Consider the following 15,419-nt stretch of genomic DNA (forward strand, 5'->3'; position numbering starts at 1 on the left):
CCCTTAGGATATTAATTATTTTTGTTTATGAGTTTATATTTCCTTGGAAATAATATTCTCTTGGGAATATTACTTGCTTTGATTGATAACTGTCCAAGATAGAATAGAAAGAGCCTAGGGACTCTTTTGGTTGATCTAGGGAATGTATGTCATAGAGTAGAGAATCTCTTAAAATCATTGCTTCATCATTTTTCATTTGCCCTCCCACCAAAATATTCTGTTTCTTAGGGAACTTTTTTGTATATCTGCTCTGAGCATACTTCATAGCCACAAGCTGCCTCCCTAGTTGTAATCACTTAGCTCATTTGGGGAAAAGGGCAGTGAGAGATAGTGGTCATCCTCTTTGCCTGTGATACTGCAGCTGGACATACACTCTGTTCTGTTCTGTTCTATTCTATTCTATTCTATTCTATTCTATTCTATTTATTTTTAAGTAGTGGAGCCCAGTGTGGGACTTGAACTCACAACCCTGAGATCAAGACCTGAGCTGAGATGAAGAGTCAGATGCTTAACCGACTGAGCCACCTACAGTTTAAAAACAAAGTGTTTAGAACCATGTTTAATGTTTCTAGTTGGTATTAAATCATGTTCTACCCTGGTAGTGAAGACAGGGTGGGCAATGATTGTCCAGTATCACTGAGAAAAAAAAGGGCACGGAAAGATGACTTCCAACCCTCCCTCCTACCCTCAGCCCTTTCCTCCATCTGTGGTACTATACTCTCTTTCTGGTCTAAGGTTGCTTGCCATCCACCCATCTTTAAAGATAGGTTCAGGGAGAGTATTAGTTATTTCACTAGTAAGTAACTCAGTTCCCATTTTTAAAAGAAATTGGTTACTTTCTTTTTGGCTTTGTGTTCTCTCTATGTAGAATGGCTGAGGTGGTGGCTGAAAGGGGACCAAAAAATCAAAAGAACAGCAGCACTGTTTAACAGTTCATTCCTATTAAGATCTTCGGCAGCTTGACATGCCCATAGTATAAACATCAAAAGTAGAACTATTAAGGCCGTTAACTCCCAAGTAAATAGATTATGTCATTTATCCAATAGAAAGCTATTTGTTTTGCTAAACTAGACTTTGAAGCCAAAAACTGGCTTCAAAATTTTATTATTTCTTTTAATATCCATAAATACTGCCATCATTCAGTTTTTAAAAGTATGGATTGAAGATTTTTCATGAATGTTTTTACTTGCTGTTTCTCCTAAGTTTTAAGACATGCAGGTGCTTTTATAAGCAGAATATCATTAAAGCTACTGCTCTACATTTAACTTTATTTTTTAAGATTTTATTTATTTATTTGAGAGAGAGAGAGCACATGCGAGTGCATGAGCAGTGGGAAGGGCAGAGGGAGAAGCAGACTCCCCACTCAGCAGGGAGCCCCACATGGGGCTCCATCCCAGGACCCCAGGATCATGACCTGAGCAGAAGGCAGTCTCTTTTTTTTTTTTTTTTAAAGATTTTATTTATTTATTTGAGAGAGAGAATGAGAGACAGAGAGCATGAGAGGGAGGAGGGTCAGAGGGAGAAGCAGACTCCCTGCCGAGCAGGGAGCCCGATGCGGGACTCGATCCCGGGACTCCAGGATCATGACCTGAGCCGAAGGCAGTTGCTTAACCAACTGAGCCACCCAGGCGCCCCCAGAAGGCAGTCTCTTAACAGACTAAGCCACCCAGGTGCCCCTCTACATTTAACTTTTAATTAAAATTATGTCCCATTAAGAATCTTAAATTTCTTCTTGTTTTTTTAGAAAATAAAATGAGTCCTATCAAATCTCAGATTAGAATGTGAAGGATTAGAATTTGAGCATGTTAGAGATACATGAAGATAAAATTTGATTAAAAGTTCAAGAAAATCTCTACCTGTTCAGCTATTTAAGAGAATAGAGCAATTAAGAGATTTTTATCCAGACCTCAGATCACATTAGTAGGTTTTCATTAACTTAAGACTACTTCCGAAGTCACCTTAAGTTTAATATGGTGAAAACAACAGCAATGGTACGCAAAAAAAAAAAAAAAAAGCATGGGAGGGGAAATGAATTTATGTGTGTGTGTACACATAAAATTTATTTTTTTTTTTAAAGATTTTATTTATTTATTTATTTGACAACGAGAGAGGGAACACAAGCAGGGGGAGTGAGAGAGGAAGAAGCAGGCCTCCTGCTGAGCAGGGAGCCTGATGTGGGACTCGATCCCAGGACCCTGGGATCATGACCTGAGCCGAAGGCAGACGCTTAATGACTGAGCCACCCAGGCGCCCCCATAAAATTTAATTTTACTTTTGGTCAAACATTTATCGAGTTTAGAAAACTAACCTATCTTCATAGAGCTCATCTATGCGCATGGTACGTTGCACTTGATTTTGGGTCTCACAGACAGTATGGTTTGCTGCTTGTTTGGTAGAAAATAAAACTATAAGATGGGGTGCCTGGGTGGCTCAGACAGTTAAGTGTCTGCCTTTGGCTTAGGTCATGATCCCAGGTCCAGGGATTGAGTCCTGCATTGGGCTCCCTGCTCAGCAGGCAGCCTGCTTCTCCCTCTGCCTCTTCCCCTCTGCTTGTGCTCTCTCTCTCAAATAAATAAATAAAAAGTCTTTTTTTTTCCCAAGAAAATAAAACTATAAGAAATGAATAGCAACTGGTGGCGCCTGGGTGGCTCAGTCGTTAAGCGTCTGCCTTCGGCTCAGGTCATGATCCCAAGGTCCTGGGATCGAGCCCCGCATCGGGCTCCCTGCTCTGTGGGAAGCCTGCTTCTCCCTCTCCCACTCCCCCTGCTTGTGTTCTCTCTCTCGCTGTGTATCTCTCTCTGTCAAATAAACAAAATCTTTAAAAAAAAAAAAAAAAAAAAGAAATGAATAGCAACTAACATTTGTTAAATTTCTGTCACGTGCCAGAAGCTATTCTAAGTGCTTTTGAGGGCAACTCATGTAATTATCTAATAATCTTATAAGATAGTAGTATTACCCTCGTTTAATAGAACACAGAAATGATAAGTTGCTCAGGGTCATGCAACTAGTAAGTGGCAGAACTGGGATACATTTTGGCTCCGTAGGCCAAGCTTTAATTATTTTCCTATACTACGTCTCAACCAAGTTAGAATCAGAATATACAGATCCTTGAATACTATTTTTACAGTTTGAAATTTTTGTTTTTAGATAATGTCAAACCGTTGAATTTTTCTTGTTTTTTTGGAGCCAAGAAACAACCTGTTGAGAGTTGGGAAAATGATTTTGGCAGAATTATGGAATATTGTGGGGACAACCAGATGAACATTATAGAGCTATCTCTGAGGTGTCTTGAAAAATCCCAGTGCCCAGGTTGCACCACTATTCAATTGAATTAGAGTCTCAGAGGGTGAGATGCAGACATCAATACTTTTTAAAAGTCTCCCAGGTGATTTTAATGCATGGCCAAAGTTGAGAACTATAGAAATAGAGGTGATTAGCCCAGGGAACAAGTTAGCATGCAGTTGTGTAATCTAGGTAGAAGGCAGTTAAAACCTATAGGGTAGTAATAGCTGAATAGAAAATATGTCCCTTTTGGATTTTGCTTTTTTCCCTAGAGTTTTAGAATTTGCACTTTCCATATTTGGGTTAATAGTATGGAGAGGAAAAAACAAAAAACAAAAAAACTTGCACACTTACTATGTGTCGTGATCTCGGCTCTTGTCTCACATACTTTCTCATTTAATCTCCATAATACTGTGGGGTAGGTATTACTCTGTTTTTAGAGATGAAGAAACCGAGACTCTCAGAGAGTAATTTTTCTAAGATCACATAGCTAATCAGTGGGCCATGTTAGGATTTAAATACACATACTCTAATTTTGTTATTCTTGTCATTGAATGTAAAGGCTAATGTTTTTATATTATAAATTGATCTATGTCATACCCAGCCTTTTAAAATTTTTCTGTGCATTACCTAGTATAGTGTGTACTTTGAAAAATATGTGATACATGATCTATTTTATTTAACTCAAAGCTTTGTTCTCCCATAACTAATTTTGATTTTTTTATCTGGGGTGAATATTTTGGCGTTTAGGCAGTATATAGTTGAACAGTTGTCAACTGCATTTTTATGTGTGGTAGATATTATGAATCATGGAAGTTGATGTTTCCATAATATTAGCAGTCTTTCCTGTGGCTTGATACATTACATGATATGCTAATCAGTGATTTGTTAGAAATAGAACTCTAGAAGGAAGGAAGGTATTTGTTATACAGTCCTTAATGTCTTAATTCAGATCCTGGTCAGGATTCAATACAGAATGTGGGCTTATTATCTGTGTAAGGAATTGGCCAAAATCAAATTCCAAGTAACATAAACTCTTATTTCAGACTGAATCTCAAAGTTATTTAAGTGGGTCATAAGATTAAGCATCATACACTGAAATATTTTTGTATATGAGCAGTCTCCTAGAATCAGTTGTCATATCTAACCTGGCATGATTGTGATGTGATTACATGGTTTCTGTTGTGCTTATCGGGTGACTAAAGATAGTTAGGTCAGATATAGAGGAGAATGTTAATGAGGTCAAAGGCCAAGGTTTAATTCTTTTAATGGACAGTTCACTTTTTTCTTGTTTCATAACCACAGACTTCACCAGCAGTCTCACCAGATGCATGACATTAGTTACAACTGACAATTGATTTTGAACTTCCCTTGTATATGAAGTTCTTGATGAAGGAAGTTGTCATCCTGGCAAGAGACCACCATTACCAGAAGAAATATAACTTAGGCTCCCTTACCAAAACAGGTGGTGAATCTGTAACAGCGTTATTTATGAAGGACAGAATTATTTAAGAAAAATGATGGGGGAATTTCTAACAAAGGAATTTGGGCATATGATAGCCAGAGACTAATAGTGGAAGAAAATATGAATATGCTTTACATTACAACTAAAGATGTTCTCAGGTATTGAGGTAATTTTCTGTGTTGAATTGTTATTATAACAGAATTTTAGGACTATAACAGATCTTATGAGTAAATAAAAAAGCTAAATTCAAGATATTTATTCAGGTTTACCCAGGGAATACTGAGAGAGCTTAAGCAGGCTTAGAACTCAGATTTCAGAATTCAAGTCCATATTAGTTCTTTGTGTATCTATGTTAAGCATGCAGAATGTTAAGGTTTGGAAAATACAAAGATGGGTAAGACTTTTTTTTTTTGCTGTTAGAGAATTTAAACCAATTCATTTCATAAACAGAGGAATTCAGCGCATTACACATAAGAAATTCTTTGCTACGTATTAGAGTTATAATAATGACTAAACCTTCTTTTCATTCATGCATTTGTCATTCAATATTTGTTGATTGCCTACCATGTGCCAGGCTCTGTTCTAGTCTTAAGGGATACAACAGTGACCAAAACAAACTAAGTTCCTATTTCAGTAGAGCTAACATTCCAGTGGAGGAAGACAAAAAAAGTACGTAAGTATATACTGTTAAGTGGTGATTGTTGTGATGAAAAATAAAGCAGGGTAAGATGGATAGAGAATCCAGAATAGGGGATGGGTGTTGCTATTTTCTGGGAATACTGTGGAAGTCTTCTGATGAAGTTACTTTTTTTTTTTTTTTAGAGTGGGGGGGTGGGGCAGATGGAGAGAAAGAATTCTTTTTTTTTTTTTTTAAAGGTTTTATTTATTAGAGAGTGCACAAACAGGAGTGTAGAGGGAGAAGGAGAAGCAGACTCCCTACTGCGTCGGGCTCAATCCCAGGACCGAGATCATGACCTGAGCCCAAGGCAGACACTGAAACCAGCTGAGCCACCCAGGCGCCCCAAGAGAGAGAATCTTAAGCAGGCTTCATGCTCAGCATAGAGCCCCATGTGGGGCTCCATCTCATGACCCTGAGATCATAACCTGAGCTGAAATCAAGAGTCTGATGCTTAACTGAGCTACCCAGGCACCCCTGATGAAGTTACTTTTGAACAGAGTCCTAAAGGATAAGAGCCAGTGTGGAGCTTGCAGGTCTATTAGGCAGACTGTGGTGGTTAGGCTGTAAGTGTTGAGGTTTGTGGGGAAGTTGAGTTAGGGGTCTTTCACCTCCTCAGTCAGGAAAATGGTGTGGTGCAGGGGCACTGTCCCTAGGAGTGCATTGAACTTTGTGGGCTCTCCCCTCAGCTCTGCCTGATAGAAGGATGCAGTGACAACACAGATGTAGTGTCCCTTTGTTTTACCTGGTGTGAGAGGTCAGGAAATCCCTCATCGAAGATGTGATATTTTATCTGAGATAAGAAGAATGAGTGCAGCAGGAGGGTGATTGGGAATCCTTTAGGGAGCTGGAGCTCGGGAGAGATTAAGGTGGGAAACTAATTTGGGGAGTTGTTAGTGAATAGAGCCCATTTAAAAATTAAGTCAATGGAATCACTGGGGAAATCATGTTGAATGGGGACAAAAGAGATTCTAGGATGCAACCTGGGGTTCAGGGGCAGAGGGGGAAGGGAGCCAAGCAATGAGAGGGAAGAAGAGAAAGGAGAGAAAATAGCTTGTTAACTGGGGAAGGGGAGAGAGTTTTGAGAAAAGGAGTGATCAGTGGTGGCCAGTCCTAAAGAGTGGTCAGTTAGGTTTAGCTGGGAAAGGTGAGGTTGGCTAGACTTGAAATGTCTAATAGTATAGCCACTTATGACTAATTTACATTTAAATTAAATAAATTCAGCTCCTCAGTTTAGCCACATTTCAAGAATGTAACAGCTACACGTAGTTAGTAGCTACTCTTTTGGATAGTGTAGATATAAACTATTTCTATCATTGAAGAAGTTCTGTTTGATAGCAGTGTACTAGATCATTATAATATTAGGGAAAAGTTAAATAAAAATTCATTTTTTACTTATTTGTGATAGCAATAGAGAAGATACTTTGAGACAACTGATTATGTATTACCAAAGAACTGATGTTAGGAAGTCAGAGTTTTATCTTGAACTGTGGTAGCAGGATTGGCAATTTGAGTTGAGCCTTTCAGGTCAGGGAACTTTCAAGCTATTGAATAGGGAAGCAAAAAGAAAGGGAGAAAATTGCAGATCACTCTGAGTGCAATCAATTTTACTACACAGAGAATTTAGGTAAGTTTCAGAGCTATCTCATGGGGGATCAGAACACCTCTGTGGCATGAATAATTGGTCCATGCTGTAGACAATTTAAATATCAGGGTTTGAGGCTTATTTTCTAAAGAATGGGTACTATCAAATGTTTTTAAGTGGAGGAGTAACATGGCCAATGTGATAGTTTATGGAATTAATTTGGTAAATTAAGTTCTTGGTTTTTTTCTTAGTCTTTGTCATTTGTTGCATTCCTAAGTAATCCTGCCTTATGTCTACATACTGCTTTTTAAAAAATCTATAAAGTACACTCATGTAAACTGTACCACTCATGTAAACTATTTTTTTAAAATTTTTTAAAAAGATTTTATTTGAGAGAGAGAATGAGAGAGAGAGAGAGCATGAGAGGGGGGAGGGTCAGAGGGAGAAGCAGACTCCCCGCTGAGCAGGGAGCCAGATGCGGGACTCGATCCCAGGACTCCAGGATCATGACCTGAGCCAAAGGCAGTCGCTTAACCAATTGATCCACCCAGGGGCCCCATGTAAACTATTATTAAGCCTCACAATGATTCTGGAAAGTTGTAACATTTATAATTACATATTCACAGAGAAGAAAATCTCAGAGTTCAATAACTTGCTAATGATGGCGCTAGCTTGAAGAATGACTGATACTGGGTAGACAAGATAACTTACCTCAGTGTCACATAAATTACTATACAGTACACACAATCTTTAATATATGGTCATCTTTTTTTTTTTTTTTAAGATTTTATTTATTTATTTGACAGAGAGAGACACAGAGAGAGAGGGAACACAAGCAGGGGGAGTGGGAGAGGGAGAAGCAGGCTTCCCGCTGAGCAGGGAGTCCGATGCGGGGCTCGATCCCAGGACGCTGGGATCATGACCTGAGCCGAAGGCAGACGCTTAATGACTGAGCCACCCAGGCACCCCTAATATATGGTCATCTTGTTGGCAGTAGGGAACAGGTCTTTATTGTGTTTTTGAATTCCAGTACCTAGCAGAGTAAATAAATGAATGAGTGAGGTGAGACTTAATGCAGGGACATCTATTGAAAGGGAGATGAGAAATGAGGTGATGTGGGTCTGGCCTAGGTAATAGTATTAATGAGAATTGAAAGAAAGGACCAGATGTGAGGTAGACATTGTCTATGTAAAAATCATCAGAACTTAATGACTTCATGAGATGTTGGGGGGAAAGAGTCTCAGATGACTCAAGGGTTAGGTCTGAGTGAAAGAAAGAAGCTACCATTGAAAGACTTGGGCAAATTGCCATGGAACCTGGTTTCTGCGAGAAGCTACTGAGTGCTGTTTTTGACTTAAAGATGCTTTCTAAAGCCAGCTTAGAGCCCTTCCTTTGTTTAGAGAATTTTAGAACCAGAAGTTAATTTGCAATAATGTCTGAACATATAGGTAGCAATGTTTTGGAGTGAAGTTTTGGAGATAGAGTAGGACTTGGAAGTTGTCTGAATAGAGAATAAATATGCCTTGAGCATGAATGCAATCTGCAGGAAAGGAGCAGGTAGAGGAAAAAAAACAAACAGTTGAGGACTGAGCACTGGTTATGGCCACTCACTTACTGAATGAGAAGACAGAGTGGAGCCAGGAAAACAGGAGAAGGGAAGCCAGAGGAGTAGAGTACTTTAGAAACCAAGAGAGGAGAAAGTTTACATGGGGAAAAGACTGAGAATTAAATACATGCAGGGAGGATAAGAACTGTGAAAAAGCCCCAGAGCATGCCAGAGAGGACTTCACAGATTGGCAGATATACTGGAATTTCCCAAAGCCTCAGAGATTTTTGTTGGTTTTTTTTTTTTTTTTTTTGGAAAGGATTTAGTTTCCACTGTAAACATATTATTGCACTTTTTTTTTTTGCTGCTTCTTAAAAGATTAATGCACCACTTAATTCATTTATACACTGGGTGCTCTCTAAATTCAGATTCAAGTATTTGACATTAAATCACTCCTGAGAAAATTTGTTTTTTTTTTAGATCTTGCCATATTCAGAAGTTGCTGAAGTTCAAGAGACAGTGAGTAATATATGGTGCTATGTTTGGAATGTTAACATTTTTGTATTTTTTGAGGATTTCGAGTTGGATTCTTAAAATATATTTTTCACTGTATTTTATCATAGATGATTATGTCATTATACTAAGTAACTCATGTAGATTGAAAAGATCACTTTAAAAATGTTTTCACTTTTTCCAACATGTGAATGGATTTAATTTTTTTTTTTTACTGTAAAAATAATGCATACCAATGGGGGCATATTTAAACAATACAGAAAATATAATAAATAAAATTCTACCTTCTAGAGGCAACCACTTTTAATATTCTGGTGGCCTCTTTACTAAGTTTCTTCATATGTATATGTCTTACATATGGAATTTTATAAAAATGGAGTCGTACAAACTTTTTATAGCCTATTTTTAAAAGTCAGTGTATAATGAATGATGTTCAGTCAGTGGGAAAAAAAAACTTTAACGGCTACATAGTATTTCATTGTATGAATGTATTGTTTAATAATTACTGTTTTAGATTACTGTAAGTGATGTGATAAATATCTATGGACACATCTTTTTAAATATTTTGGATGATCACTTTAGTGTACATTCCTAGAAGTGCATTTGCTGAATCAAAAGTCTGATTAGGTTATTTTAAAATAACTGCCTGGCAGGCCAGTTAATATTCTCTAACAGTGATAAACTCTAGTTCCTAGAAAAATATTTCCGTAAAATATCTCCTGTAAAACTGAGGGATAAATGTACACAATGTGTGTTTTGCAGTTGATTGCAAAAATATGAAAAGTTCAGTTGAATGTAGAAAGAGGACTCCTGTAGGAAGAACAAACAAATCTCAGATGTGTTTTAGATCTCTCACTGAAGACTCTTACTCTAAGAGCCAAAGATAACACTAAATAGAGCACTCTTGGGATGTTTTATATAATCCTCCTTCCAGATTGTGGCTTCTGAGAACCAGCTGCAGAAGGATTGCTTCTATGAATACAACTTGATCAACTATGATGGGGGAAGAGGTGCAACTTGCTTGAAACTTTATTTTCAAGTTGTATCAAAGCTGTTTGTGCTTTGGCTTAAGCTCAGAAGATGGCTGAAGTCAAATCGATATGTATGTTAAGAGTGAGGTGCTGTGCTTAAGGCAATGGAATCAAGCTATAGCTCTTACGGGATTGTTTCTGTGTTATAAGGTGGTCGTCTATCCTGAATTGCTTATGACTAAGGGGTTTCCCAGGATGAAGGGTGTGATTTTGAACTTCTACCTATTCCTTTACACTTCTGAAAGTTGGCGAGTTTTTTGCTAGTTATAGATGGCGTGACAAATATTTAGAAGTAGATTAAATAAAATCCCATTTTTGCATAATGCTCTTATCCTGAGATTTGTAGACTAAATTCAGTAAAGATTTAGGTAATGGCTATATTTCATGCTTTTAGTTAAAATAGTTAATAGTATACTAATTAATAATAAATAGAAAAACTCTAGGCATATTGCTATTATTTTATCACTTTCAGCCCATACTTTCTGCCAAAATAGAGAATCTGTTTATTGTTGAAATGACTGTGTGGACATTTTTGAAGGGATAATGATAAATATGATGTTATTCAGTTAGAGAAAATGTTTCCATCATATCTTTAATGGTCTTTTTTTGAACAAGCTGAGGTAAAGTTCCTGGATTCTTTTGAGTTTCTAGTAGTATTTTGGTTCTCTAACAAAAGCCAAGAAGAGTTGGTTAGCTTTTTATTTTTTAAACTATCTTACAAGATACTTGTGTAGAATGTTTCCACATCATAATTTCACATTGTCTTTATTCATGTGTTATACAACATGGAATTGTGCAAATTAGGCCCAGGTCCTAAAAGCAGTAAAAGTAAGAAGTGTAGTATGCAATTTAGCCATGCACACAAGTGATATAAGTTACTTGGTAAAATTAATATATAATCTTCAATTACTTATATTCCATTTCCCATTGGCATTACTTATAGTCAACTCTGGGATGATTTCACTTGTATCCTAGTTAAATGCCTTTTATCCACAACGTTCTGGGGAAGGTGTCTGAAGTCTTGCTTATTTTTTTATTGTATTTCCACTTTTATTTAGAGTGTTTCAGCTTAATTCTTAGTTCTGTTGTTCCATTATAATGTATGTTTTCTGGTGCCTATTCTTTTATTCTGTTGCATTTTTTAGTCTCCTGTGATTAGCCATTCAGATCATATACCCTAACTGTCACATACATAATTTATACTGTTTCTTACCAACCTGAACCTTTCTCTGTACAGGTGTGTATGTCCAGTTGCCTACTTGACGTTTTGACGTGCATGTCTAACAGACATTTCAAACCTAACCTATCTCAAACTTAGTACTTCTGTTTCTTTCTGTAAACTAACCCCTCTCATTGTCCTTTCCATCTCAGACAATGCAGTTTCATCCTTCCAGGTGCTCAGATCCCAACACATTTATCATTTTGATTCCTTTTTTTTTTTTTTTTAAACCAAAACTTCATACTTGGTCTGTTTGGAAATCCTGTTGGATCTACTTTTTTTTTTTTATTTTTTTTTATTTTTTTTATTTTTTTTATTTTTTTATTTTTTTTAAAGATTTTATTTATTTGACAGAGAGAGAGATAGCGAGAGCAGGAACACAAGCAGGGGGAGTGGGAGAGGGAGAAGCAGGCTTCCCGCCGAGCAGGGAGCCCGATGTGGGACTCGATCCCGGGACCCCGGGATCATGACCTGAGCCGAAGGCAGACGCTTAACGACTGAGCCACCCAGGCACCCTGGATCTACTTTTAAAATATATTCAGAACTCAACTACTTCCTCTCACCCTCACTGCTACCACCTGGGTCCAAGTCTTCATCTCTCCCCTAGATTATTACAGTAACTTCCTAACTGATTATACTCCTGTCCCTCTAGTCCACTCTCAACATAGCAGCCAGAACAATCCTGTTAAAATGTAATCAGATAATGTCACTCCTTTTCTCAGAAATCCAGCGGCTCCCCATCTCATTCAGAATAAAGCCAAAGTCCTGACTAGGTCCTACATAATCTGGCACCCATTTACTTCTTTGACTTCATTTCCTACTACTCTCCTACTTGTACTGTATTCCAGCCTCTCTGGACTTTTTACTATCCTGCAAGCCCTCCAGACTTGCTCCCATCCCAATCCTCTACTCTACACTTGTTCCTCCCTCTGCCTAGAATACTCTTCCCTTTCATGTCCTTATGGTAAACTTCCTCATTTTATTCAGTCAATTCTGTAGTGAAGTCTTCTTAGGCCACCCTGCCTTAAATTATAACTCCCTCTTCCTTAACCTTTTATGTGTCCTCGTTCTCAGCTTATTTTTTCCTCAGTATTTATACTATATAATATGCAGCAAATTTTTACTTGTTCAGTATGTTATTGTTCATCTCTCCCATTGAACATGACTACCACAAAGGGCAAAATTTTTGTCTTTTTTGTTCACTGCTATATCCCTTGGTGCCTGAAATGATACTTGTCCATATAGTAGGTACTCATAAATATTTGGATGGATCAATCAGTGATATGAATAGTGTTTATTTTGATTCTTCAGTGTCTCAATATGAAAAAAATTAGATTAATACAATCAGATTTATATGACAAACATGCTTGAAGTTATACTGTTGGAAGCATAATTTGAAACAAATATCAGAAGCTGTATATGCTAGGGATTATTTTTTGGAAGCAAACACGCAAGGAGTACAGCTGCAAAGAAGTTGATATAATGCTGTTAATTAACAAAATTTGAGATTATGTATGATGAAAGTGAACTTAATCGTTTATCCTAAAGAGAAGACCAACTAAAAAACCTTCAAAAATGACTGGCCCTTCTGAAATTAAATAGTCCCAACTGTGCATATATGGTTAGAACTATTGTTCTCCTTCAAGAAATTCAGATTTACTGGTAAATCTAGGGAAATTATTCATATCAATATAAAAAGGTATTTTTAGAGCATGTCTATGAAATATTTGTCAAGTTTACCATGGTTGACTCTGTCAGTTTCCTTCTTTTCCATTTTCCAGTATCATATTAGTTATTTATTGGTACATAACAAATTATCGAAAAATTAAGTGGTATAAAACAACAAGTATTTGTTATTTTATAATTTCTGTGGGTCAGGAATCCAAGAGCAGTTTACGAGATGTCTCTGGCTCAAAATCTCTCAAATGGTTGCAGTCAAGCTACTGGGGAGGGTGTGTGCTGCAGTCTCATCTGAAAGCTTGACTGGGTGGATGGGAGGGCAAAGAGGGCCAAGGCAGGAGATTTATTTACAAACTCAAGTAGTAGTTCTTGACAGACATCATTCCTTCAGCTCGTGGGCCTACCTACAAGGCTACCTCATGACTCTGCAGTTGGCTTTCCCTAGGGAGAGCAAGAGACTATAAATAAGATGGAGATCATAGTCTTTTTACTGTGTAATCTTGGAAGTGATATCTGTTCACTTCTGCCATATTCTATTTATTAGAAGTGATTCAGTGAGTCCAGAATACTCTCAAAGAGAGGGGATTATACACAAAGACATGGGGATCACTGGAGCCTTTTGTAGAGGTCTCCTACCACAAATACTTCAATCTTTTCCCACCTGTTTGCTAGTTGTGGTAACATGGCCATCAGTAATAAGGACTTGAGCACAATTAGTTCATTGTCATTACAGCTGTATTTTTTTAGTTTATCTGTGAAGCTGAAATCAGTTTATAGAATGGGCAACTACAGAAAAATGACTAGAGCAAATACCTTTAAAGGAATTAAAACACAATTTTGAGCATTAGGGAAGCAACAGGACCAAGATTTTTCCGAAGGAGGCAAAACAAACAACTGCTACCTTTCTTTTTAGTCACAGGTAATTAAGATTCCTTCATTCCCTTTAAATAAAAAGCAAGCAGTAATGTAATCAGTGGGAATTTTTTATTTTTGTTGTAACTTTGGTTTTGATGTTACTGTACTTGGTATTTGGAATGAAGGAAAGCTAAGGACTCTGTTTCTACCAAGGGAGACCAAAACACTTGTCTGTAGGCAACATTTAGCATAATATAAGTAGGCAATATTTAGCATAATGTTGTATGTTAAAATAGTTACCAGACAAAAGGTCAGTAGTCTTTTACCGTTTCTTTTAGTTGATTGCGAGTTACTCATTTCAGAATTGGGTCTTCGTACTTCCAAGTGACCAGTAGCTCCACGTGCTAACACTTCATATTTAGTGGGTCCTAAGAAAATTTGTCTGACAATAAAATTGATCAGTTTATCATTTCTAATCAAATTAATATTCCTCTTTTTTTTTGCCATTTGAGAAAAAATTTGTTCTACTTTGTTGATGTCTTTGTAAAAGCTCTTTGCACAATGCTTGGCATATAATAAGCACTCAGTAAATGTTCCTTTCTTTTTATAGAAGAAACAGACTGAATTTCTATGTAGTGTTAAGTGCTTTCATGGCATGCAGAACTAATATTTAGTAGTGCATGGGTGTTATAGATTTTTAAACCATTTAAATTTAAAGAATGAACAACTTTGGGCTGTCCCTTACATTTCTAAATAATTTTACCACTCCTAACCCATACCTTGAGTTAAAATTGAAAATAATTTTTGATTTGAATAATTTTCAAAACAAAATACTTAGTTGATTTCATTTTTGTCTTTCCATCTTTGTTTTCCAAAATTTAAACAAATATTTGATAATACTTAAACCAAGATCTTTTTATGTGTGGCAAAGGAAATTCCGTGTGAATTGTGATTATTAGGATTGATGTGCATGTGCTTTCTACTTATAAACTAATGCTTATTTTCCTTGTCCTTTTGTTTCACTGCTGCTTCAATCCTGATGCATTTTGCTTCTTCCTGGTTTGGATTGTATTTGTTTGCTGCTCAATTACCCTGCATTTAAAGCTTCTTGGTGATAGCAAAGATGTCCTTGGGCCATCAAGTAAGTAGCCAAAGTTTGAATGGCATATTTGGAGACATAATATTTTGCTGTGTACTTATGAAAGGCATACGATATTTCTCTTTTGATTATTAAGTCATCTACTTTTCTTTCTAGGCACTGAAATTCTAAGCAAAGAATATAAATGGTCATTCAGTGCCCATCTGCTCTCAGTGCCCATCTGAGATTGATAGTGTTTGTATATTTACTTCTTGATTGTCTAAAGATGGATTATTTATTTAGCTAGTTATCTAATTCATAATTCAGGACCTCTTCTTCATAGTATTCCTTTCTACAATCTTCATAAAGCATAGAGCAGACTTCTTTAAGACTGGACATGGTACAAGAAATTCACTACCATGTGAAAATGAGAAACATTGTTTTGTTTTTTCATAATCTTTACATAATAGATAATTTGGTTATGAAACA

General features: G+C 36.9%; 1 protein-coding gene across 8 annotated transcripts in view; it reads left to right on the forward strand.

The window, feature by feature from the left end:
* The window catches only part of OSBPL8 (oxysterol binding protein like 8), a 158,016-nt gene that overhangs the window by 57,241 nt on the left and 85,356 nt on the right, over positions 1 to 15,419 (forward strand). For 2 of the 8 annotated variants that reach the window (XM_032393755.1, XM_032393756.1), the window contains exons 3-4: positions 9,035 to 9,073; positions 14,957 to 14,993. The exons of 2 other annotated variants lie outside the window; for them this stretch is intronic. In XM_032393755.1, coding sequence (XP_032249646.1) covers positions 9,035 to 9,073; positions 14,957 to 14,993 — 76 coding nt within the window. Of the gene's footprint in view, positions 1 to 9,034; positions 9,074 to 11,831; positions 14,994 to 15,419 lie in introns of those variants that run through there. 4 more of the 8 variants (XM_032393757.1, XM_032393758.1, XM_032393754.1 and 1 more) reach the window with 3 other exon arrangements.

This window comes from Phoca vitulina, unplaced genomic scaffold, assembly GCF_004348235.1.
Source record: "Phoca vitulina isolate PV1807 unplaced genomic scaffold, GSC_HSeal_1.0 scaffold76, whole genome shotgun sequence".
NCBI classification, from domain to species: Eukaryota; Metazoa; Chordata; class Mammalia; order Carnivora; family Phocidae; genus Phoca; species Phoca vitulina.